The sequence below is a fragment of the Triplophysa rosa genome, linkage group LG22 (assembly GCF_024868665.1).
Source record: "Triplophysa rosa linkage group LG22, Trosa_1v2, whole genome shotgun sequence".
Lineage (NCBI taxonomy): Eukaryota > Metazoa > Chordata > Actinopteri > Cypriniformes > Nemacheilidae > Triplophysa > Triplophysa rosa.
In genome coordinates, this window is record NC_079911.1 from 14403665 (window position 1) to 14429468 (window position 25804).

Below are 25804 nucleotides of genomic sequence, written 5' to 3' on the forward strand. Positions count from 1 at the left end.
AAATGAAAAAAAATGCCTTACCCTAAAGCCTATCATATATACAATATGATATTTACAAAAAGGAATTTTATTCCTTTAGAATTGAATTTCTTAAAAAAAAAACACACACAGCATGAAACACAGAATTGCATATTTCTTTCTCATATACGTTATTTCATTATTACAGCTTGAAGGTGAACATAGAAAGTAAAGTCTACAATACGTCACCAATACTCATTTAATTATACGTATGAGTCTTGCATAATATGGCAAATATATTTTTAAAAACGCAGACAACATTTCTACAAATTATAAAGTGTAACTATTAGCGATAATTTGTAGAAATTGTGTGATAATGTCTCCCTCTAGTGAAATAACGCTGACAGCAAATGTTCGCGTGGAGGCCAGCTGGAAATATTTAGGTACACATGCCACACATTTGTTTTATTGAAAGTATTAAGTACACATTTAGAAAGCCAAGTCTGAAGAGATTTACAAACTATTTGACATGCGGATATGTTTCAAATTGTTTCTAATCTCGGTGCACCCGGCTTCTTAAATCTTGAAGAAAGTGCTGCGTTTCACCGAAATACACTGCATTAAACTGATGATTATTTCATATTGGACAACTAAAAGGATGAATGGAAAGCTAAAATGGGTGGTCACATTCTTTCATGGCAGTCTAATCTTCTGCAAATCCTGTTTAACGGACAGGATAAACTGTAGTAACGTGGGTTATACAGACGCAATCTGTTTAACTTTTAAATAGGCGCTTGTAATTGGCTGACCTGGCTGTCACTTCAGATGTGGGCGTGGCTCTACTCACTCCACTCCACGCTGCACCCTGTGAGCGCTCATAAAACTCATTTCATTTAAAGCCGTGGTAGGCATGGTACGAACTACACATCGCTGACTTTTTCCGTACGACCAGACGTAACTTTGTTTGGGAAGAAACTTGTGCTTTATTGTAATCTAGATAAATTGAGATCCAATCATGTGTAATTGTTAGAGTTGGACAAACTAGTGGTTTCACCAGCGGATGTTAAAATCTTCACGGCACTTATCATCTGACCAAAGAAAAGTCATCTGATTTGGCTTTGATTTTGGGATGGCAGAAGCGCAGCAGCAACAGTTGGTTGACATCGACCCAGATTTCGAGCCTCTTTCCCGACCGCGTTCATGCACCTGGCCGCTGCACCGACCCGAATTCAACGAGCCGGGGAGCTCAAACACATCCTCCCCGGCGCCGTCCGTCAAGCCGGAGCAAGGCATTGTGGACTTTATTAACAGTTTAAGTTTACTAGAGGAGACCGAAGACTACACGGAGGAGAAGCCCGTTCTGTTGTGTAACGACTTCCACTGCCAGGACAACTGCGTTCATCCCCAGCAACAGCTTTCGGCGGCGTTGCATCCACAGCAGCCGAATCCCCAGTTGACGCACCCTCAACAGGTGCCGCCGCTCCCCGCCCCTGCCAGCAGCTCCAGCCCCGCAGCGGCCCAGAGGAAGAGCAGCTCGTCTCGTAGGAACGCATGGGGGAATATGTCATACGCTGACCTCATCACCAAGGCGATCGAGAGATCCCCTGAGAAGCGGCTCACCCTGTCTCAAATCTACGAGTGGATGGTTAAGAGCGTGCCTTACTTCAAAGATAAGGGCGACAGCAACAGCTCAGCCGGCTGGAAGGTAATTGCTCTCCAAGGCCAAGCACAAGTGCCATTTATTCTAGTGTAGAGGTCTCCATCATGCGTGCGTAAGTTAGAGTACTTCATCGTTTAAAACACACAATCATGTTACAAAGTATTTGCACGTTGAAAACGTTCTTTTGAGATGAAGTGCTCCTGAATGTAGAACCGCGGTATCTACATGTATGCATCTGTCAGGTGCTTTTATACAATATTACATATCCTCGGCTCGAACCCATAATCTTTGCGTTGCTAACACAATGATCTACCAGTCAAATAGGAACATGATTTTGCCTTAAATTAAAGTCAGTAATTTACTGTAAGATAAACAAGTCCGCTTACAGTAACGTAATTCTGTTGTACGAGGCATCAGTGTGGTAGGTGGAAAACGAGTTTAAAAGCCGAATGTGGAAATAAAAAAAAATATTTATACCAATATAATAATTATTATTATTTCCATACGCTAAAAAGAAAGCATTATATCATGGTTACAATAAGCCATCGAAATCACAGCCCAGTTGTGGATTCCCTCAGTTCAAACACACGAGACATGCGGTTTGTTATGGAATGTAAGGCGCGAAAGAGGAGGGACTCGTGTATCAACACAGTCTCATCCGCGCGGTTGGAGATGCCTGTTTAGCTAAACCGTTGTTTAATAGCCTTGACAGAAGAGCTCGTTTCGTGGTTGGCTTTTTTCCCTTCAGAAAGTAGAGGTTTAAACGAAGCCGCTCACATGTGGCATGCTCTCATAAAGAACGAGAAATTCGCCCAAAAATAAATGATCGTAGTTCACTTTTCTCCATGTTTAGAAGACGGTCTGCTCTTTTCCGTATAACGAAAGGGAATGTGGACAGGGACTGTCACATTCCAAACATGCCATAAAAGAATATCATGAAATTGTCCATATGACTTCTGTGCCAAGTTCCATTGATGTCAACCGTGGTGTGACGTGCGATGACGTGACATATTTGAATGTAGGAAAGAGAGAGCTAGACAGCCAGAGGGTAATATTTTCAGCTAATGCCATGACTATTGAAACGAGGTTAAACGTTATTGCATTGCTCCAGAACTTGTGATGTAGCACTTTAGGACAACTTTAGTTTTAATGAAATATGTTTGGCCTCTGTTTACTTCCATTATATTAGAAAACAAGCAGTTGCACTTTTTTGAGGTCTTTTTGGTGGTTAAATGTCTAACTACCGTAATTTCCACCAAGGAATGTGAGTGAACTGGCTTGAAGTCATCTGATTTACCTAAATTACCACCACTTTGAACGCTTTGAAATGCATGCAAAGCTATGTAGTAAGTCTCATGATCCAAGCATACATTTCTAAAGCCCTTGTGGAGTTTTAAGGTGCCTAATGACTAAAACCGACCGCCTTAAATACAGGGGACTATCTCACAAACAAGGTGAAGCAAATAGAGACTTTGTTCGGTGCTGAAAGGGTTTTTGTCAACCTGTCATTTATCTCTGCCGCACTTGTATTATTTTCTGATTCACCTCTCCACACAAGCCACTTTTGTTTCTTTGCCGCGTTCGGTGCGTAAATGGAAACGCAAATCCCGACTGTCACATATTTCATGGCCTCCTCCTATCACCGAGCTAAAAATACCTGCAGGATTACCAGTCATGACAGGGAAACACATTTACCTGAAAGGTGAGGTTCCCCACTACCACCGCCATCGGCTCTGCACGCCACAACAAAACGTTGTCTGGACCTCTGCATCGGTGACATTATAGTTTAAGCATTCCAGTCGATCGTAGAATGTTTCTGTCGGGTTGTATGGGCTGGACTGTTCTTTATCATTAAACTGTCTACATACCTGAGACTAGATCAATATTCTGCTTCCTGTCCCATTAAAATCACAGACAATTACGCATTCTTGTCTGAGATTCTCCCATTGAAGTAGTTACACTTGAGCACCTGAATGAGCACCTTTTTACTTTAAACTGACAGTATAATATGAAATAATTATGTATATGTTTTTTTACAAATTGACAAGAGATCAAAATCATTTCTGAGTTTTTGTCCTCCTTACCAGGCATGACTGTGATGACGGAGGAAGTTTTGTCAATTTGTTGTTTCTATTTCTGCAGCAGTGTGCCGGGTAGACCCGCCCATCGTGAGATCTCATTGGTCCACAATAACCGTATATATTAAATATGTTTTGAATGTCTTTTATTGTGGATAATATAATTGTTTGTGACTGATTTTATTGCATCATATCTGATTAGGTTCGTTCTTTGTCACATTCAAAAAGTCTCTAGAAGTGGGAGCCAAATGCAAAAGACCCTTCTGTTTGCAAGTTTGAGCCTTGAACTTGGGTGCAGCTTAAAGTCAAATTGATTGAGAGTTAAGACTCTGGGATTTAAATATCTCCAGGGGTCAAAGGTCAAAACTTAAAGGTCATGCCACCAAGTTTGTGGAGCATGTCACGGGAGTCCATGGCCATCTAAAAGTCAAAGCAAAATAATGAGGGTGGTGTTCAAACGCATTTTATGAGTTTTTGGCAACCCACAGTATGTTGTTTCATAACTCTCTTGTGTCTGTTAATACACACGCCATTGTTTACGTGCCATAAATAGTCAAACACACACACACACACACACAGGTAGAATTCCATGTAGGTCAATTTTATACCTAAACTCTCAAGTGCCCTTATAACCACCTTGAGTACTTTTAGTAAATTACACATACTTTTTGTTTCTGAACTCTATTCATATGTCTGTGATATAAAGATAGTGTCTGACCCAAATAATGGTACTGGTTTTCTTTGTCTGATTTAAACGCATAGCTTACTATTTATACATTTCAATTTTTTTGTCATTGACTGTTTTAGGTTTTCATTATGTTATTTAAGCATGCTTTCTAGTTTTTCCCTCTATTTTAATCATGGCTTTAAGAAAATGTTTAACTTTGGGCCCTGGTTTCAGCAGATGAACCCTGTTACCTTTACGTGCTTTGAAGTTCACCATAGGGTTCCCAGTAATACACACATGCAAGCTATACATTTGTACGGCGGGATTTTCAGTGTTTCAAATGCACACACATAATATTTGTACAACCTTATCTCGGAGCAGATACAAAATCGTAGCTTAGTTTGTCGGTCAATAAGTTTCGGCTGTAGGTAGGTGAATAGGTCACTTATTCTCCAAAACCAGTGACTGCTGAACTTGAGCGTTTGTGGATTCATCCTCAACTGCTGTATTCATCCTACAGCCGCAGTACATTCTGAATTTTAAATAGAAAAGCCTAGAAAATGTTTGAAACTTTAGAGTTTGTAAGCTCAGGACAGATTCTCGGAATCTATGTGACAGATAATTGTCAGCACATACAGGTGAAATTTGCAGAGGTTGAAGTTTGTGGTTTATAGATGATACCTGCTCTACATATGGGTAGCATGTAATTAGCATTGTGCAAAGTGCAGCAAAATTGAAGGGACATTTTATGCTTTCTTACACACGCACACACATTCGCAAATGAAAGGAAGTAAAAGGAGAAAAAGGTTGAAATGAGATGAAACTCATGCAAAGCTGCTCCACTGTACCGCAAACACATGAAAGAGTTTGACGCCGTGGCTCTGAGAGTTGGTGCAAACTCGATTTCTGTGGGTACCTGTGGCTTTTAATCTATAGCTGCATCAGTGTGCATGCATTGGGACTAAAAGTTACACACAAACTCTCTGAACCCATCAGATATCAGAATAAACCTCCAAACCAAAATGTCAGATGACGGCGACCGGATGTCAGCGCCAAAGATGTATTGCAAAAAGAGGGTTTTTTTGTACGATTCACCTGAAAAGTTTCTTAAAGCTACAATGTGTCATTTTTGCTCCAGAAGTAGCACCAAACAAAATATAATAAATCAATATGGTTCACAAAGTTTCCCAAACACTCCCTTAATGTGCCATTTGATCATACAAAACAGGTTCACCCCAAACGTACGGCATTGGTCAGTGTTGCTATCTCTCGCCACACAGACAAAGAGAACACGTTCTCTTGAGTGGTAAAACATGCAGCAAAATGGCTACTTTCAAATAGGAGAAACAAAGAAACCAGGACTAAAACACACAATTATTTGCTGAAATTAAAAGCAGTTGGACTCGACGGTGATCCTTACGACTTACAGAGGAACCAGGTGTCCTTGGACACTGATATGTTGCGCGGAATTGCATTTCCTGATATTGCAAGCAGCCATTTTGCCACTCAAGGGAGATTCTTTTGGCGTGTTCAAGTGGGAAAGTGACGTCATGTGCATACCCTCTATTTGTTACCAATATACTGAACCATAGGTTTGAATTTTACTAAACCATTGTTGATAGTCTAATCATCAAAAAAATATGAGCCTATGCACAAGTTTTCGGTTTTAAAAAAAGGAAAGAAACCTGCGTAATGGACGTGACAAAAAAGGACACTGTTTTTGAGAGACTACATACTTTGTAGGATTTCTGTGAATTAAAATGCACAAACCTGAAGCAATCATACCCAACAAATGGAGAAGGGATGTCTCTTCATAGAACTTGAAATAGTTACTTTATTTAAACCACCAAATTTGGACATTTTTGCTGTTAGTATAGTGAAAACCTTTGGTAGAAACTATTTTTTAATGGTAAGGTTGACATTTGCATGGAACTGCCCAAATCACATCTGTAAAATAATAAAATAATAGATGCCTAGAGTGTATTTTATGATGACAAAAATTGGGTGTAAGATTGACAGGAATTCACGCTTCACCAAAGAAATTCCTTCAAACTTGTTTGCACTTGCTACAAAAAGAAATACTGTATGCATTTTGGCTGCAAGCAGTCCCTGGACTCATCAAAACTAAAGCCATGCCAACCTTAACAAATTTTTTCCAGAAAGAAAGAAGACAATAAGCGTTTGTGTCATTCTTTGTAAAGCCACACCACAAGAAGTCAAACTCAAAGCCTCTGTATGTGCTTTTAAAGTCACGTGAGGTGTCTGGTACTTCTGTAAGCCCCTGTGAAACATATATATACTGTATTTACAGAAGATATAGGCATCCATTATTTTTTTTCAAAAAGGCAGATATTGGAGAGTAAATTAGATTTTCTTGTTTTAATTTTCGTCACCAAGAACACATGCATAACAATCTAGCTGAATGCATTCAAAACATTTTTTAATTTGGATATTGGCGCAAATTAATTGAATGTGAACAGATTTTGCATAAAATTTCATCACAAATATTCATTGTTTATTAACGTTTTGTACTTCAGTCATGCAGGACTTGGTGTGGAACAGGCATCAGGCCTTTATAGTCAATTATTACACGGCTCGTTGGAATGCTTGATTCTGATTGGCCAGTCGCGACATTTGCAGGTTCGTTATTCACAGATAACAACCTCTCAAAACTAAAAACACACGGTAACCCGGATGCAGCAAATCATTTTGACAGGTTTTTTTGACAAATTAAATGTAAATATATCTTTTAATAACATGGATGACATTATATTTACAAATGATTAAACCAATTTCCTGCATTCGGTAAAAAGAGCCAATAAAATATTTCAAATTCACATTTTATGGCAAGTAGCCATGTAATAAGCGGGATATTGTACAAAGCAGCCGGTTGTTATCGCAGAAATAAGCCCCTTCAGTGTGATACCTGACCCTCCGCTTCGTGTCGGGTCCTGATCACACTGTCGGGGCTTGTTTCTGCGATAACAACCGGCTGCCTGTACATTATCCTTTACTTATCAAGTATAGTAACAGAGCCACACTAGACAATCTTCACACCATGCTATGTAAATAGGCAACAACAGCCAGACGGTCATAGGCCACCGCAACCCTTTGTCGACTCCTATTCATTATACAGATAAGTGGAAGAATGCACCTCATTGACGCCACTTCTATGGAGGTCGAGGTACCATGGGGTGTCTGCATTCTTGTGAAAGCTAGTCTCTAGCCTCCCAAGCATATATTCTGTATATTATGTCCTCATGTCAGTGTTAAAATTCTCAGTCATGGGATTCTAAAACTAGAGTTAAGATGCCGTCTGGGGTCACAGGGCTCTTGTAAAGGTCAGAGGTGGATTTTTTTAGGCCCCACTGTACTTAAGTGAAATGCTATGGCTTCACTGCAAAATCGCAGGAGGTGAACGCAAGTTTTCTGACTTTGGGAGAGAAGGTGGAGGAGGAGCAGAAATGGAAGGGAAAGGACGTCACCGTAAGGGAAAAGCGTCAAACATCCGCCATTCCTGAGCCGTGCGCTCACTTCCATCTCCATGTGTTCCTTAAAGCATTTCCTCTGCAGCCTGTCAGAAAAATCCAGTGGCTTGTTTACAAGGGAATATCACAGTGGCATCTGCTTCTTAGTTTTTTGTTCAAATGTTTCTTACTACATTAGTGCAATGTTTCAGTTGTAGTTTGCAAAATGAATGTTCTTTAGATTTGTGAGTGGTATATGTATCATTGTTTCCTGGTTGTATCAGTCGCTGACATTGCGATGAATTTGCTCATTAGTTTCAGTGTGACTCAATGTTGAGTCAGTGGAAAATCACAAACGGTTGTATCTGATTTTAGCCATCACATTTCATTGGATCGTGGACGTTAGTCTTTAATATTATTGGTTAATATTCATCTTTTTCTGCTCTCACAGTCTTGATTACATCAGCAGAGAAGAAAAGTTCTTTCAGAGGTCAAGGGTTTAGAATCAGCTAGCTAATCAGCAGTCGTGGGATTGAGACTTTTTTTTCTTTTTTCATGATGCAGACTGATAAATATAACCAGTGTTGACAGACCCCCTATTGTAAGTTATTAATTGTATTTTTTTTACTGACACATTAAAAATACATGGTTGTTAAATGTCACAACCCCTCAACACCCCCTAAACCCCAAACTTCCTATTAAAAGGACAGTTGACCCAAAAATGTCATCATTTACTCAACCTCGAGTTGTTCCAAATCTGTAAAAATGTATTTGTTCTGCAAAACACAGAGAAAGATACTTGGAAGAATTCTTATAACCGAACACTTCTTGGCCACCATTGACTACCATAGTAGGAAAAATGACAATGGTAGTGAAAAGTGCCCCAGAACTGTTTGCTTTCCTACATTCTTCAAAATATCTTTTTTTTTTCGTTCAACAGAACAAAGAAATTTAGAAAGCAATTTTTCCTATGGTAGTCAATGGTGGCCAAGAACCATTTAGAACTATATACTGAACAAAAATGCTAAGTTTCACAAGTATAAATATATTTTTTGCTCAATATTTGTCCTCCCTTTACAATTATATTTGCACACCTACTATCAGAATCCCCACCTACCATCAACCACAAAGGGATCTCATTAAAAGGTCCACTAAATCAAACACGACCCTTGTCTCTCCCCTCTACCGGCAGCACAGATATCCTTTTCCTTTCATGTAAACCGTAGGCCGCTACTGGAGCTTTGTCATGTTGAGTCCGGTGGAACCTTTGGCTTAAGGTTATTTTTGCACTTTCCTGTAAAAACAGCGCACACGTCTCCCACAATGAATGATGATGCGTTTCCTGCTGAGTGGCTGGAAAATAGCGACATTCCCTCCTTGAAAAAGACACACTCTCTCACCCCGTCCTGGGACTGGAGGGGGGGTACTATGAGGGTACTAGAGTTTGACAACAAAACTGGTCGTCAGACTGTCTGGTTCATTGCAGAATATAGAACATGAGTCTGGTGTACAATGTAAAGTATATTTGCCTTTCTGTATTTGACTTGTTATGGTAAATGCGGGCATGCACATATTTTTGTTTTTGGCCGCTTTCTGTTTATTTCTTACTTTTCAGTCTTATGGAATGGACGAAACTGGTAAAAATGATGGTAAAAATAATGTTGGTATCTAAAAGTATTATTGAAAGAAACACATATTACATTTGCTTTGTGAATGATTTATTTTGAAAAAAATATTTTAAATAGAGAAGCCGGACATACTGTACAGTAATGCAGGGTAGCACTATGTTATCCATCATAATTTAATTGGATTTCGGAAGTTGTTGCCGAGGCAGAGAAAGTTATTTAATTATGATGAAACATTTTGAAAACAAACACTTTGATTTTACGAATACACAACACAACCAGGTACATCGATTAAGAAAGTAAGATCAATTTGAATTTTCATTATCTTAAAACTAATTTGACATGGATATGAATTTGAAGAATGTTGGCAAATAACTGTGCTCTCACAAAATGGAATAACATGGGAGGAGAACAGGAGGAGTATTATTCTTTACACTGTCTAACAATAACACACACACCCCTGCCGCCCCTGGGGAGCAGTTATGCACGTGCAACACACACTCAAACATAAACGCACAAGCATGAGTATGCACGCAGATACAGTACATGCATGCACAACGGCAGGTGCTTCAGAAGAGGGTCTCTCTGTTGTTTCTCTCAGGGGAGGCTAATGTCGGCTGGATACCAGGGGCAGAAAGACCCCCATACTTGCCGCCTTACTGGAATCTATTGTTTTTCTCAGTGGCCTGTGACATAAACCGTTACTACACGTGCAGTATGTAAACTGCCTTCAGAACAGCCTACATAATGTCTGCTGAAAGATATTTTGATTACAGGGAGTTCTTTATCATTTGTTAATTTAGTAAAGTTACATTTTAGTTGCTGATAATGTTGTTTTTAGACATTTGTCAGATCCTTTTATCCAAAGCGACATCAGTTACAGGAACACAGAAATTTCAGGTGACAAACTAGCAAATTATGCATCTAAATTTCTTAAAGTGATAGTTCACCCTAAAATGAAAATCTTTCATCATTTATTCACTCTCTTGTCATTTCAAACCTGTATGGCTTTCTTCTGCAAAACACAAAAGAAGATATTTTGAAGAATGTTGGTAACCAAACAGAGGCAGCACCCATTCACTTCTATTGCATGGACACGAAACCAATGCAACTCAATGGGTATGTTCTTTAAAATATCTTCTTTTGTGTTCTGGGGAAGAAAGTCATACAGGTTTGAAATGACAAGAGGATGAGTAAATGATGACAGAATTTTCATTTTTGAGTGAACTTTAAAACTGTTTTATCACTGTAAGGGGTTAAAGGAAGCGTTTGAACATTGTTGATGTGGGAAATCCACGATAAAGAAATGAATGTGTCTGTGTGTATTTGCGGGAAAAGCTTGAGATGAAAAGAATGTAGATAAGGATTCTCACATGACCTTGGCCTGTCTGTGTATGTCCAATCTTCTTCTTTTACCAAAATATGACATCACTTCCTGTTAGTATACTTGGTTTAGAGATTTTGCACTGGACCGATACCAGTACACACACACAAAAGACTGTTCGAGTCTGTTTGACAGAGAATTTAAAGGTAAAATCAGGTAACTGAGGGTGAAACCATGCTGTCCTTACTACAGGAATTAGTCATTGCGTGTGTGTGTGTGTGTGTGTGTGTGCGTGTGTGTGTGTGTGTGTGTGTGTGTGTGTGTGCGTGCGGTTTGTTACAGTGCAGGGGGTCTTTATGTGTGTTACTCTGGTATAGGGCTGTGCAAAAATATCGATACATGTAACTATCGCAATATTTTTTTTTCTCAAAAGTGTATCGATAGTGATACCTCTACTATCGATATATTTTTTTAAAATCATGTCATATATACATACGGCCAAAAGAAAGTGGAAGCGAGCATGGCGAAAAATATAAGAACGCTTGGAGCTCTCAGAGCTGATGTGTGGGTGTGCTTTGGTTTTCAAAATAAGTCATGGAGTAATGAGTTATATAAAATAATGCTGTTTGTAGGCTTCGCAAGTCATGACACAAGTCACTTGGCTACTGCAGTGCATTAGACAGAAAGTTTATTAAGAAAAGTAACAATGACATTTATTGTGCTTTCACGGATGTGACACCAGCACATTTACAGCACGGATGAAGCAGAGGTTTTATACTGCCCATGTTCAGTGTTTTAACTGTAATGCACCACAACAGCCAAGTGACTTGCGTGAGCCACCTTATTCCCCTGTGCTACCCACTTGAGGGGCGCAATCCACAGTTTGAGAACCCAAACCTCTGATCTAAAGGTCCATGCGTCGCACATCATGGCCACTCTGCAGAGGTAAGGGATGTTTTTACACTTATCCTTAAAGAAAACACCAGGTGGTGCACAGCATGTTGTATTTCTAGCTCTACTTTTTACATTTTCTATTTAAAGTATTGCAATATATCGCAAATGTGTATCGTATCGAAATACATAGCAATATATTGTATCGTGACCCGTCTATCGTGATGTATATCGAATCGGGAGGCACTTGCCAAAACACAGCCCTACTCTGGTATGTGAAGCATGTTAGCTCATTGTATTAAGTTTGGGTGACAGGAATCACTCCTTTACAGGGCCCCAAAGTGTGTGCGTGTGCATGTGTGTGTACGGGTTTCTATAAATTGCGGGGGCCTACTTTGTAAATTGATTATCAAACTAAATTATGCAAATTAATAAATGTAAAAATACAAAAACATTTATGTGAGGGTTAGGAGATTTCATATAATGTTTGTACATTATAGAGGTAAATACTGTATGTCTCTTGAAAGGCCCCACAATGTATAACAACAAACGTGTGTGCAAGCATTTTTACAGAATGCAAGACTGGAACATATATTAAAGCAAACATTTTAAATGTCCAATGCATAATTTTGGATGATTTATTGACAGAAATGCAATATAATATACTGTACATACTAGTAACTATGTCTTCAGAGGTGTATAAAGACCTTACATAATGAAGCGTTATGTTTTATGGAATTTTATGGAAACTTGCATGGAATTCTCCATGTTGTTTCTACAGTAGCCCTAAACGGACAAACTGCTCTACAGAGCTTCGGCAAAGAAGGAAAAATGTAATGACATCTTAGTATTGTGTCAGCCTCTGTAGTGCTTCGAAAGGGAGGGGTGGAGTGGAGTGAGCCGTTGGTTGCCATTCGAAACCTCACCACTAGATGCCGCTAAATTTCATACACTGGACCTTTTTGGTTTATGTAACCCAAAGGGAGCTGCTCTTTTGAAATTTTTTCACTAACTATGTTTTTTTAATTAGAGGATTCAGACTTCTATAAAAAATCTTTACTAGGACAGATCCAACTGTGTCTAAAAGCATAGCATGTCATAGCCAAAATTCTTTGTTGACTTGAAGTCAAAGGTGAAATAAATTAAAGACTCAAAAGATGAAATGAACAGTCACACTTCAGCGAGTGACAGAAATCTTGTCGGGTCACCTTGTGATTAGAACAGAAAAAAGAGAGCACAGCAAGTTGCTCTGGTTTCATGGCCTCAGATCCCCCTCAATCTCTCTCTTTAACACACTCGGTACATGCAATTATTTTAAAATATGGCATTGTGATCTATAAAATAAAATAAAAAAACCTGATGGTTGACATCAACTTAACAGCTTTTTTAACCAGTAAGCATATTCTATATTTAAAGGAACAGCTGAATCACCCTCTGTGTGTGTTTAAGCGTTGGTTTCATGCTGTTCTCTAACATGCTTTTCGTTGTCTCTGCCTTTCCTGCCCCTCCCTGAAGCGACCACATGAAATGATAAAATGACAGATCTGAGTTCAACCCAGGTGCTTGCTTGTGTCTGTGTGAGGTGCGTGGTAAAGGTGGGACTGGATTGGTTGGGTGGGGTTGGAAATCAGTTTGAAAACTGTAATAAACCTCTGTGGGTGTCAAACCTGCTTGTTGTGATCTCCCGCTTTCTTTGTCCCTATGTTGCCGTGTGTGTGTGTGCGCAGTGTGTGTGCGCAGTGCGCGTGTGTGGGAAGGGTAAACCCTACGGTATGGGGACAAAATGTCCCCACAAAGATGGCAATATCCAAAATCCTTGTCCTTGTGAGGACATTTTTTTTGTCCCCATGAGGAAACAAGCTTATAAATCATACAGAATTAACTTTTTTGAAAATCTAATAGAGCAGACAGTTGTGTGTGACTTTTAGGGTTAGGGGGTGGCTTAGGGGTAGGGAATATGATATACAGTTTGTACAGTATAAAAACCATTGCGTCTATGGAATGTCCCCATAAAACATGGAAACCCAACATGCGTGTGTGTGTGCAGTGCGTGTGTGTGCGTGCGTGTGGAGAAGGACCAAACGTGGAACTCGTTGAAAGATTTGACAAAAAAATGATCTGAATTGTTTCTCATTAGGGATGGGCGATATTATATCGTTTGTGATATACCGGTAGAAATTCCCCACACGATAGGAATTAGTCTTCCCGCGATATAAACGATAAATTCTAGTTGATGACGTATTTCTTTGTGAGACCCATTCACAGCTCATATGTGAAGCGAAAACGGGTATAGCGGAGGGCGGACGTGAAGCTGAGAAAGAGTTTGCGCAAATTGTTTAATACGATTTCTTGCCTATATACAGGATGAACTGAGCGTCCCGTGCGCAGCTCGCGCCCACATGTGCTTTCATAGCGACACAGCGTGCACAGCACTGCTGCCTGTTTACATACAGTACAAATGCGAGTTTGTATTACATTATTTTAAATACGTTTATGAGCGCATATAAGTATATGAGTCCATATTAAGCATGGATTATTTAATTAGATTTATTTTATCCGCATTTTTCTGTTCTCTTTCTGTAGCGCGAGTCATAGACAGATTCAGTGTATGTTGCTGTGAGAAGAGAAGGTTCACACAGTTCAAGAGAGAGTGATTGACAGCGTGATGCGATCGATCGTTTCCACCCAACAATAGAATATATACAGTTTTAGGTATGACATGATGTGTTTATTGAGCTTTAGTTCATTGAACTTTTCTTTACTACAACCTTTTGAAGTCGATTCTCACTATTATATTTTATATTTACAAAAATACTGTAGGTATATTTTAGAAGCTGTTTGATTTGGGGTAAGTTTTACTTTTTGATAATATTTGTTTTTCTGAGGGTCTAGACTGCATGCAGCTACTATCACTTGACGCAAAAAACAGCGGTGGATGGCGTTATGGATATATCATCATTTTTATCGTTATCGCAACAAATACCAGGAATTATCGTGATAGGGATGGGCGATATGGCCCTAAAACTCTTATTTCTCATAGACAACAGTGAGATTAAACTGACATCGAATTGCTTAAATCTGTCGCTTCTTAGATTTTTCTCTTTAGAAACAGATCCTTGCAATCTCATTTGGTTGCTCAATAGGACAGGCACTTATTTCTGTTAAACTCAATTTTTTATAATCAAATGCTTTCAGGTCATTCTTAGGTATTGTGGAATACATTTTTGGAGTCTCCTAAACTGCAAAAGATTTGAAGTCTAAACCCCTGACCAACCAAGATAACCTGAAGATTAAAGGTTTCATAGTATTTAACAGATTACTACTCTTTGAAAGCACAGTTTTGCAGTCAGACCTCTTAGTATTGTCGCTCAGAGCTGTGAAAACGTCTTTTACTCTGGGGGGAAAAAAAGGCGACTGATAAACAATGCTGCAATCAGTGTCTCTCTTCATGTGTCTGATAACAAAAAGGAGTAGTTTCTCTTATCAAACATAACTTCCTGCTTAACCCTGACTCTCATCACAGAGCAGTGCTTTTTTATCATGTATTAGATTATTTTACATCCCAGAGGTCATCGTTGCGTCCCGGATTGGGTCTGTTCTGTGCCCGTCAGGAGCCCTGTGGTCTAGCAGAGCGAGAGGGCAGACAGGCCTCCTATCAGCTTCACGCAGCTCTTCCTGAACGGATGGGCCAAGAAGGGCGATCAGACCTCTCTCTCTCTCTCATTTTGTTATTCTTTACAGTATCGGTTGGATTATCGTTCTTAAAGGAACAGTTCACCCAGAAATTTAAATTCTCTCATCATTTACTCACCCTCGAGGTTTGGTTGCAAGCATTCTTTCAAATATCTTTCTCTGTGTTCATCAGAAGAAAGAAATGTATACAGATTTGTAACAACTCGAGGGTGAGTAAATGATGACAGAATTTTTATTTTTAGGTGTACTGTCCCTTTAACACAGAAAGAGACTACAGTATGTGTGTGTGTGCTTGAACACTCTAGTATGTCATATAGCATTCGTTATTTGCCTTTTCCTGTCCCTCCTTTCTGCACCACATGAAATGAAGGTAAAGTGCAGACTGGGCACAATGTGATTGTATCTTATGTGTAATGGAGCTACAGAACTGAAGCACAGGTGCTTTTGGTACTGCGTTGAGATTTCCTTGGTATAGCTCAGGCGCATTCAGTGCAAGTCTAAAAGGATTTTATTTGAAGTGCCAGCCAAACATTGCCAGTCTGAGTGTTTAGAAAAGTAATATCACACCCCTCCTCAATGAGATTTGAAATGTCATTCATGCCTGTATACATACAGAATCTACAGTAAAGTCGCTCTGTGTACAATATACTAAACAAATATGAATAAATGTAATAGAGTAAGAAACCCGTATTTCAGGTTTCCATTCATAGAGGTTTCACACACATGTATGTATTCTTCACGTTTTCACTTTAGTGCTAAATATTTACAGTGAAAGGAGAGAAAAAGATAAAAGCGGATGTGCACAGGAGGAAGTGGTTTAGCCCATTGAAGACTCATGTCACAGGTTTATCTCTGAGGACCTCTCGTTGTTCTGTTGAACTTGTGCATTCTTGTTTATCTCCTCCGCTTTAAATCTCATTCATTGGCATTCTTCACTGGATCAGAAGTTTAGAAACGCACTCTCTTCTAGTTTTTGTTTACTCAATATTCGAATCATGTGTTGAACAAACTTGTTTGCAGTAACTTAAAATCTTTGCGCGTGAATGCAGGGTTTATCTCACCTGATGCATTAAGTTAGGTTTTATGATGTGGTATTAGTGTTAGCAACGTGAGCATCACATGAGTCTGCTTGTGTTTATACTGTAGGCTATATATGCAATGTTGCTCTTGAGTTTGTCACCTCAACCTCAAAGTGCTTTATCACGATCAACCTGTTTGTCTGTCAGACAGTCTCTCTGCCACTAAAATGATGCTAAAATGAGCCTTGATGCTCATCATGCGGGTGATACAGGTTTAAATCCGATCTATGTTCCCCTCAAATATTTTCCCATTTCATTTTTTTACTGTCAATAGCAAAAAGATACAATAAAAATGCTGGTTTGCTGCTCATTTGGCAGATATTATGCGTGACATTGGGGAGATTTTTGTGTTTTGTTGGCATGTTGAACATCATGCACCTGTCTGTCAGATCGCACCTGGTCTTTGGAAGAGCTGCTTGTTTACTCTCTGACCGACGACCGTTGTCAAGGTGTCACGGCTGACTGGCTGCAGTTAAACAGCTGTAAGGGAGTTATCCAGTCCGTTGGCGCCAATGCTTGAACATTTGATGTTTGATGTTCTGTGTCTATACTTCAAGTGACAAAACTTACCCATACAGATACAGTAGCACACGAAACGTACTGAAGTGCTTTGAAATGAGAAGCTTTGTTCGAGGCATTAACATAATTTCCACTGAAACAGGAATTTGGGTTGACATATTGAGTGGTTCCTCACCCTTTTTAAAATGGCAAATAACGCTTAGTTTACCTCATATATAGCCTGTAATTTGATGAGAAGTCTAAAATGATGTCCGTTGATCTGTATTTGTGGAAGTGAGAAGGTAATGCTGCGTTCACACCAAACGCAAATTAATTGCGGCGGGCGATGGAAATGAAACAATTACAGCTAGACCTCATTGACACCTAACGTTACAGTTTGACCAAACATGTGAAGACACTCCCTGTCGCACAATGTTTTTTGCATTTCTCGCTTAAAAAAAAGTCGCGAAGTCGTGACGCAATTGACGCAAATGACACGCATTGGGTGACTTCTGCACAAGTTAACTTGAGCGATAAATTTGCACGAAGAGCTCATTGACACATCCGGACACGTGAAGACCCTGTCGTGTAGGGCTGTCACGATTATGAAATTTGGCTGACGATTAATTGTCTAATAAATCATTGCGATTATGACGATTAATTGTCTGTTTTAGAGCTTTGACTTTTAATTCTCATACATTTTTTATTCAGCTTTGAAACGACCATATTGTTCTGAATATAAAGACTATGTTCTTTTTCTTGGAAATACATCGGAAAAAATTGTGTCATCATATATTTAAGGTTTAGGCTTTTACCTGTCAATAATAAACCGCCAAATACTTGTAAATAAGTAAATTGATCAGGGTGAATTGAAGCCACCATTAAAATACTATCAGTCATAGAAAAGCTTCTAGTCTGTTTTTTTCTCACTTGCAAGACTACAATAAAAGTTTTACTTTATGTTAATGAGATTTTGGTAGACTGGTTTTCACACTGAAATAATATTAAATTGTACTGCAGGTTATTTTTATGGTATATGCTTTAGTTTTTTTTAAGTGATTGTGTTGTGGTGGTACATTTTAAAGTATTACAATGCTTTAGTTACAATATATATAAATAAATATAGCAATATGCAGATGCACTACAGCTCCCCCTAGTGTCTTCTAAATGATAATGGAGATCTAAATGGCACTATCTAGCGATAGACATTATGAACGTGACAGCTATCTGCGTTCGAGTGTTTCCGTCAATTCCCTATTAGGTATGCACGTAATGTTCGGTCACGCTAGTATCATCGCGTGAGCCGATTATTATACGTACGCCCTAACTATATCGTCATGTTCGGTAATTTGGTGCACCGATGTTGCCCCGATATATCGCGAATGCAAAAACGCATGTTCGTATTGCCGATATGTGAATGGCCGATAAATTTTACCGAACATGACTCGAGAAACGATCAACTAGCAACCAGCGCAGAGAGAGAGAGAGACGTGCGTTCTTATTATGCCGAAAACTTTTGGCAGTGTGTGTGTGGAGCATTTTAAGGTGTCAGAGAAAGACACAGCACGGGACTTGCCGCACGGAAGTAAATTTCCGAATGAAAGCGTCTTTACCGGTCGGTAACTTGTGTACTTCAGACGGAAGCGGGCTGTCTGACAGTAGCCCCGCCCTCGCGACATCCTTTGACATCATACAGGGTGCGCGGCACACAGTTCCCTGACTAAAACAACTTGTCAAAGTATGTTCTGTGCATCCCGGCCACGAGTGCACCAGAGAACAGTCAGCTTCTGTGGGCGGAGTTTGGAGGAGAGACGTGAACTGATATGGTTGTCAGTCAGCATCAGTCAGAATTGCTTGCGTTCGGTGTTTTTTTTTCTTAAAATCATTTTGCAACGTAGCCTATAATAATCCAACAGTTTTAGTTTATTCGTATTTTTAGTTTATAGGCCTAATGTGGAATGACAGTTTTTAATGAAGTGTTTTGTTGTAGGGGTACAGAGTAACTTACATTACATTCTTTTACCAGTCAGTTATAGGCCTAATTAATATAGGCTATTACATTTTTTGTTTTAATGTATTTTGTTTTGCTCAATTTTATATTAAGTTGTATTGTATTTTATTGAAAAGCAAGACAAATTTTTAAAAGCAAATTTTGACTATTCAGTTTGTGCAATAGTGGAAAAAAATAGCTTAATAAATAGAAGAAATGCAAAAACCATGTTCGGTGTTCGGTATTATTCGGCCTTCGGCCAAGTGTTTCACATCATGTTCGGCTTCGGCCAAGAATGTTAGATTCGGTGCATCCCTAATTCCCACAAGTAATAAAGAGTGAAGAATGCAATGCTTCGCATTTAGTGTGAACACAGCATTAGATTTGAATGTTTATATCTTATAAACGTGATTTTGTTTTTCAATGTTTTGGAGCACAGTAATTTATAGAGTAGATATCGATATGGCTAACATATTCATAATAAAAGCCAAAATACTTAAATTTTCAATTTAGATTTCATGGGGACTTTTAGACCATTCATAAAAAGACAGATCGCCCCAAAAGTAAAATGTTTGTCATTTTTCTCCCTCACATTGTTACAAGGCCACGTGACTGTAAAACATTGTCTCTGTCTCGCTGTTTGTTATGTTGATGTGCTGTATGAGCTGAAGGTGATGTCTGATTAATAATGGCGGGTTGTTTTTTAATGCCAGTCAGTGCGTCTGCTGTCTGGGGTGTCAGACAGGATGCAGATGGGGTTTCTCGGACTTGTTTATAAATCCCTCAGGAGGTCTGACACACGTATGTGCACACACAAACACATAGTGCCTGACCCCCTAAGCATAGCTTAATGCACCTATCACTGCACCAATAGCTCTGAGGATTAGAATAGAATCACATTTTCACACATTCTTACACATACACATTATCATTGCACCTGTTACTATAAGCAAATGCACTGTTGTTTACCAGTTTGACACGAGTTGACCTCCAAAAATTCACTTTCTTTGACACGATGTTTACCCACAACACCAGAAAGCCAGTTTATCTAAAACTGTGGGGACTTGATTCTGGCCGACAAACCCTCACGTAACACCCTGAAAAGAGGAGTTTCGATTTGCGCAATTCTGAGCCCACTTCCCACCTGTTGGTGGAGAAACTGGTGCACGGGTCCATGTTTTTTTTCCTGTCACTGTGATTGACTCAAATCGTACCCAAAAGGGGATTTTAATTCACACTTTTTCACCGTTGCAGAAGGGTTAGGGATATCCCTGATCTGAGACCAAAGGTCACAATGCAGATTTGAAATACATCGCATACCTGTGATGAAAGAGGTCAGCCCTGTGCTGTGGACTGAATAAATGTCCCATGTGCTGATCTCGGAGCAGCAGTTGTAACAAGCTCGCACAGAACTTGCATTTTTTTGAGCTGATTGTGGGCAAGATCTGTGAATTTTTGAGATGTGTCAGAACCCAGATTTCTAGATTGCATCACACTTTAACCAGAATGTGCAAATTTCACTTTTTGAATTCTAGAAAGATCCCATTGAATATTATTATCTGTCTCTTGCTTATTTAAAAAATGTGATGTCTTATTCGATAAGAAAACTGTCACACCTCCCCTACCAAAATAATGCACATTCCTGTACTGACTCACTTCCTGGCTCTGTTGTGCATGTGCAAAGCGTGTTCACATGAGATCTAAATGTGACTGTTTTGCAAACTGCTAATCTGACAAGGGATGGTGCTCTTTTACGCATACGTATGCTCTTTCTCTTTCTTTTTTTTTCACTCTCTCACATGTTTTTTTACACACTATGGTGTCAGTGTCTCAGGGTGGAACGTTGCGGTACTGTGGGGGTTCTATTACAGTAGAGACAGACGCCAGACTGCCCATACGTCTCTCTGTCGCTCTCTGTGTGTGTTTGCAAGGGTCTTTCAGCACTACCAGAAAAGTTGCCCTCCTCTACACATAGGCACAGACACACAACAAACTCATCGACCCTGACTTTCTCACTATGAAAACATTCCCTCTGCCCGCCTCCACGAACCCTCCCCTCCCCTGCCCTCCCTCTCTCTCTCTCTCTCTCTCTCTCTCTCTCTCTCTCTCTCTGAAAAACCGCATAACTTTCCACCGGTGTACCTCTCTTTCTCATTGTATCTCTAGTCCTCCAGTTCTTCCTGTACCTCACACTCAGCATCCTTTCTGCTGTTCTTTTTTTTTCTCCTCGTTCGTTAGCCTGTGGTCCCATGTGGACAGCTGAACCTCTGGTTACCCAAGTGCTTATGATCTTGTACATGCTTCACAGAAGACACGTACAGCTGATTCATCATCTGTTCTGTGCACTTCTACAATGACACTTTCCCTTTTTAGACTATTTGTATTTAGTCTCTCCTTCTGTAAGCTTTCTGTAGACTTGGTCTTGGTTGATCAAATTATTAAATTAACTGTTCATTTATTATCAGATTATATAATTTGATATTAACTTTCAAAATACTAATAAAAGCTTGGAAGGAAATGGTTCAAGCAAGGACATGACTAATACGTTTTCCCTTTTCCGTTGAATTCACTGTAGCATTATGTGTACTAAAACAAGGTGTGCATTTTATTCATTAAATACTAGAACCGAGTAGCTGAAGTTGCTAAAATAGCACTAAATTTTGAAAAGCAGGTGGTTGATTTTGACTTAAGAGATATTGTGCTCATTTTCTCTTGATCAAGATAGTAGTTATTCATCACATGATGCTCAATTGTTGGAGAAAGTTCTTTTTCTATCTGGAAATATTCCCAGGGAACACACATACTGATAAAATGTATAGTTTGAATGCACTGTAAATAGCTTTGGATTAAAACATCTGCAAAATGCGTAAATGTAAATGTATGTCTCCAAACACACAAGCGTGATTGGACGATTACAGGTCATTTCCACGGCCTGTGATTGGTTTCAAATCAAACACACACACTCAAATGCAACCAGCTTTTCATATTGCTATCTCGTTTGTTTTTTTGTTTCTGGAAGAACTCAATCAGACACAATCTGTCCCTGCACAGTCGTTTTGTGCGGGTGCAGAATGAAGGAACGGGGAAGAGCTCGTGGTGGATGCTGAACCCTGAAGGGGGCAAGAGTGGCAAGTCTCCACGCAGGAGAGCCACGTCCATGGACAACAACAGCAAGTTTACAAAGAGCCGAGGACGAGCGGCCAAGAAAAAGGTAATTGAGTTGATTTTATGGCCGTTTGGTTTTGTGTGAGTTGTTTTTCATGCTTTGCTGTTGTGCTTTCCTCTTTTGTGTCTGTAGATGACCATGCAAGGTGGACTCGATGGCGGTTCTAACAGTCCTGGTTCTCAGTACCCAAAATGGCTCGGCAGCCCCAGCTCTCACAGCAATGACGATTTCGAACCCTGGACCACTTTTCGTACACGCGCCAGCTCTGATGCCAGCACGCTCAGCGGACGCCGTTCACCCTTCCTACCTGAGGAGGACGAGGCCGGCGAGATCCACATCGGATACCCGGGCACCAAACTAGGCCCCCTGCCCAGCCTCTCCGAAATAACAGGTTCCCTGGTTCACCATGGATCTGAGAGCGTGATGATGGATAATTTGTTAGACAACCTCAACATTATTTCCCCCAAAAGTAATGGGCAGGGAAGCCAAGACGCCCAATCCACACTGTCCTCACCCATGATGCAAGGTAGCCCCGGGTATCAATCTTACAACTCGCCCCAGCAGGACTATCGAAAATGCCTGTATGGACAGGGTCCCATCCCCATACCAACATTATCAGACAGTAAACCGGGGGGTTACGGACCTTTCACGGGCCATTACAACTGCGCTCCAGGCCTGCTTAAAGAGTTACTGGCTGCCGATGCTGATCATAGAAGAGACCGCATGCAGTCTTTAGAAACCATGGCCTCTCAGGTTGGAGACGGGGTGCTTGCTAGCTACGCTAGGTCAGGACAACTAGGACATGGTGGGAAAATTTTAAGCCCCCATGCACACCCACACACACATCCTCACCTCAACGCACACTCGCGACCGCTGCATCAGATGCCCTCGCCGCCGTTGGGCATGAACGGGTGTACCCTGGTGCCCCACGTGCATCCTGGTCGTCTTGGTAACATGAAGCCTCACCTGCCTCACAATCATCCTGCTCACCTGGGAAGAGGTGGAGGAGAAGTAGGGTTGCCAAGTTACACCAACGGCAACGGCTTTCACAGACATGGAACGGTTCATCACCACCTTCATGGTCATCCAGAGCGGTTGCCCAGTGACTTGGATGACATGTCGATTGAGCAGCTAGAATGTGATGTAGAGACTGTCCTTCATGACACACTTATGGATGGCGACGCCCTGGACTTCAACTTTGATCCTATGAACATTCAACAGAGTTTCCCTCACGGGGTGAAGACAAGCACGAATAACTGGGTATCTGGATAGATATTAAGTCAAATAATATTACATCTTTATGATGATGATTTGATTTGTTATCACATTGTTTTCAAAGCACTTAAGATAGTCCCCAAAAATATATGGACAATAAAACAAAACATGGCAACGTCCTTCCTTGTGTTAAAAAAGACATTAATGTGTCTTAAAAATGTATGACCGTCTTTGCATTAAATAACAAAATATCAAAACATTTTGTTTGAACATTTAACAACCCTTCGCAAGAAAAATCTTTTAGAAAATTGGTTTGTTAGGGCATATTGTGAAAGTATTTAGCAATTTTATAGTCTTTGTGTAGGATGCCTGAATTAATTTGGTGAAGTACACAACTGAGCTTTTTTATTTTTTGCCAATTTTTCCGCAAAACATGGCCTAAGAACCAAGACCAAAAAATAAGTTTTAAGGAACATGGCGAAAGGAACTTGACAAACGTTTATTTTGTTGTTGTCTATGCAGTGGAGTTCATTCTGTATATTTTCAGCATCACTTTAGTGTGCAAAGTGTCCATATACTTTTGGGAACACTGTATGTGCTAATATACATGTAAATGTCATAGACACCAGATCAATGGACAGTTGACCAATGCAGTTCTGTAAGTTATGGGCTGCATATATTTTATAGCGTGTTGAGAGATACAGATTTGAAACTTTCCTACCCCACAAGTGTTCTGTTTTTGCCATGTACTTTTCCAAAAGAAAATAGTAAAGCCAGTGTTGGATCACTCATCATTGTGAGCCAATGAGCAGATTCACGTCATAGTAGCTTTCCGCTCTTACGGGCAAGTGTGACAGCTCATGTCTGCTTCGGAAACATTACCAACATGTTTCATTTTAGTTCTCTCTTACCGCTCGAACTCTCTTTCCTCCCTGTTTCATTTCTCATTTGCATTTACCTCAGTCTGAACTTCTAAGTACAAAAATGTACGAAAGGCTCCGTTATTGTCAGGAATCAAGTTTTAGTATGTACATTCAGACTAACCAAAAGCAAAACCAAATTTGTGGTTTTGTAACAATTTATTTTGTAATTTTTTTGTTTCATTGGTCTCTATTCTGCATTGAATTTTAGTGATGTACAGTTCTGTGTATCATGTAAACTGGAGTGTATGTAAATGAATGATACATTACAGATTAATCATTTTCACATTCGATGGTGATGAATGAATGCCTTTTGTACAGAGATGTATATTTTGTTGTACCAATGAGATGGTAAATGAAATGTTTCTATAAGTAAATTTCAGCTTCTTGTCAGTTTAAATGTTTTCTCCAAAGATTTTTCCTCTCATCCAAGCCTTTAAAGTCTATAAAAATATATTGTGGCCTTTGCTGTATACAGTAAATATATAATGGGCGGTTTTCTCAAAATGCTTCATAAAAGTCAAAGCTATTCTTTGTAATATTGAAGTATTTAATCATCTGTCTAAATGTGTTCAGATCAATGACATGTTCCTTTGTTGTGTTAGATTTTGTTAAAATTGTGAATTCTCATTGAAAGACACAGAGTTCAAGACTACTTAAGGCTAAATTTGATTCTAAAAGACTTCTTAAAATGTTTTAATTTTCGTTTTTGACAGTGATTATATGATAATTTAGTGTCATTTAAGATTGTTCCCTCTGTGTTGTTGTCTTAAATTTGAAATATCGCTGCAAATGCAAATGCACACACGTTGCATTGTAACTGCATATCTACAAAATATTTAATGCTTTGAGATTTTATATCCCAACAGTGAGGAGAACCATGAAGGGTTTGTAAATTATAAAAAATATTTTTAACATATGCATATATTTTTCACAGCTGTTCAACAAGTACCCACAACCTGCATTTTATAGTCATTTTAGACTATGAATATTACAAATGTTCTTGTTTATTTCATCTGTATATTTATGTCACTGAATTTGTGTAATTTCATTTTTGTCTATTTGTGTGGATAGTTTGACATGTAAATGGTGTTGATTTTGCCTTATTTAAAAACCACATTGACTAGTTTTGTCTAATTTCTTTAATGTATGATTTAGTCTCTAAATGTGTTGGTGACAATTTTTGTATTTGCTGATGCTGACATTGCTCTCCGATGTGAAGTGATTGACATGGGGGGTGGTACAGTTGTGAATTTGAAACAAACTTATCATCCTTGAGTTCTTGTCAGAACCACAATGCTTTTATAGACTAGTTCAACATGGAGGAAGTGCCTGATAATAATGTAATGTAATAAAACAGCTATGAAAAATTGATTCTAAGTTAACATACAAACATTTGCAGCTGTTATATCAAGCCATAATTGTATATAAAAGTATGAATACATAACAAACTACGAGTCCATTATCATTCCTGCTGTGTTAATGTAAATGTGTTTGAATGTTAAGAGGAATCTGTCATTTGTTGCATTTAGAAGAATGAGTTTTTTTATAGGCAAGACTGTATTTACGTGCT

The 25804-nt window shown here is 39.4% G+C and overlaps 1 protein-coding gene across 1 annotated transcript; it reads left to right on the forward strand.

Annotated features, from left to right (window-relative positions):
- The first annotated feature begins 857 nt into the window (after positions 1-857).
- On the forward strand, positions 858-25671 carry foxo1b (forkhead box O1 b). Its single transcript, XM_057321229.1, has 3 exons — positions 858-1663; positions 21950-22141; positions 22229-25671. Exons 1-3 carry the CDS (start codon positions 1088-1090, stop codon positions 23366-23368), a joined length of 1908 nt encoding a protein of 635 aa, XP_057177212.1. The 5' UTR covers positions 858-1087; the 3' UTR covers positions 23369-25671.
- The last annotated feature ends 133 nt before the right edge of the window (positions 25672-25804 follow it).

What these genes read in the sequence shown, in the direction of transcription:
- foxo1b (XM_057321229.1), top strand. Translation starts at nt 1,088, where the DNA reads ATGGCAGAAGCGCAGCAGCAACAGTTGGTTGACATCGACCCAGATTTC. An exon ending in ACAGCTCAGCCGGCTGGAAG is followed by an intron (nt 1,664 to 21,949) that starts GTAATTGCTCTC and finishes TGTTTCTGGAAG; the next exon opens with AACTCAATCAGACACAATCT. An exon ending in GACGAGCGGCCAAGAAAAAG is followed by an intron (nt 22,142 to 22,228) that starts GTAATTGAGTTG and finishes TTGTGTCTGTAG; the next exon opens with ATGACCATGCAAGGTGGACT.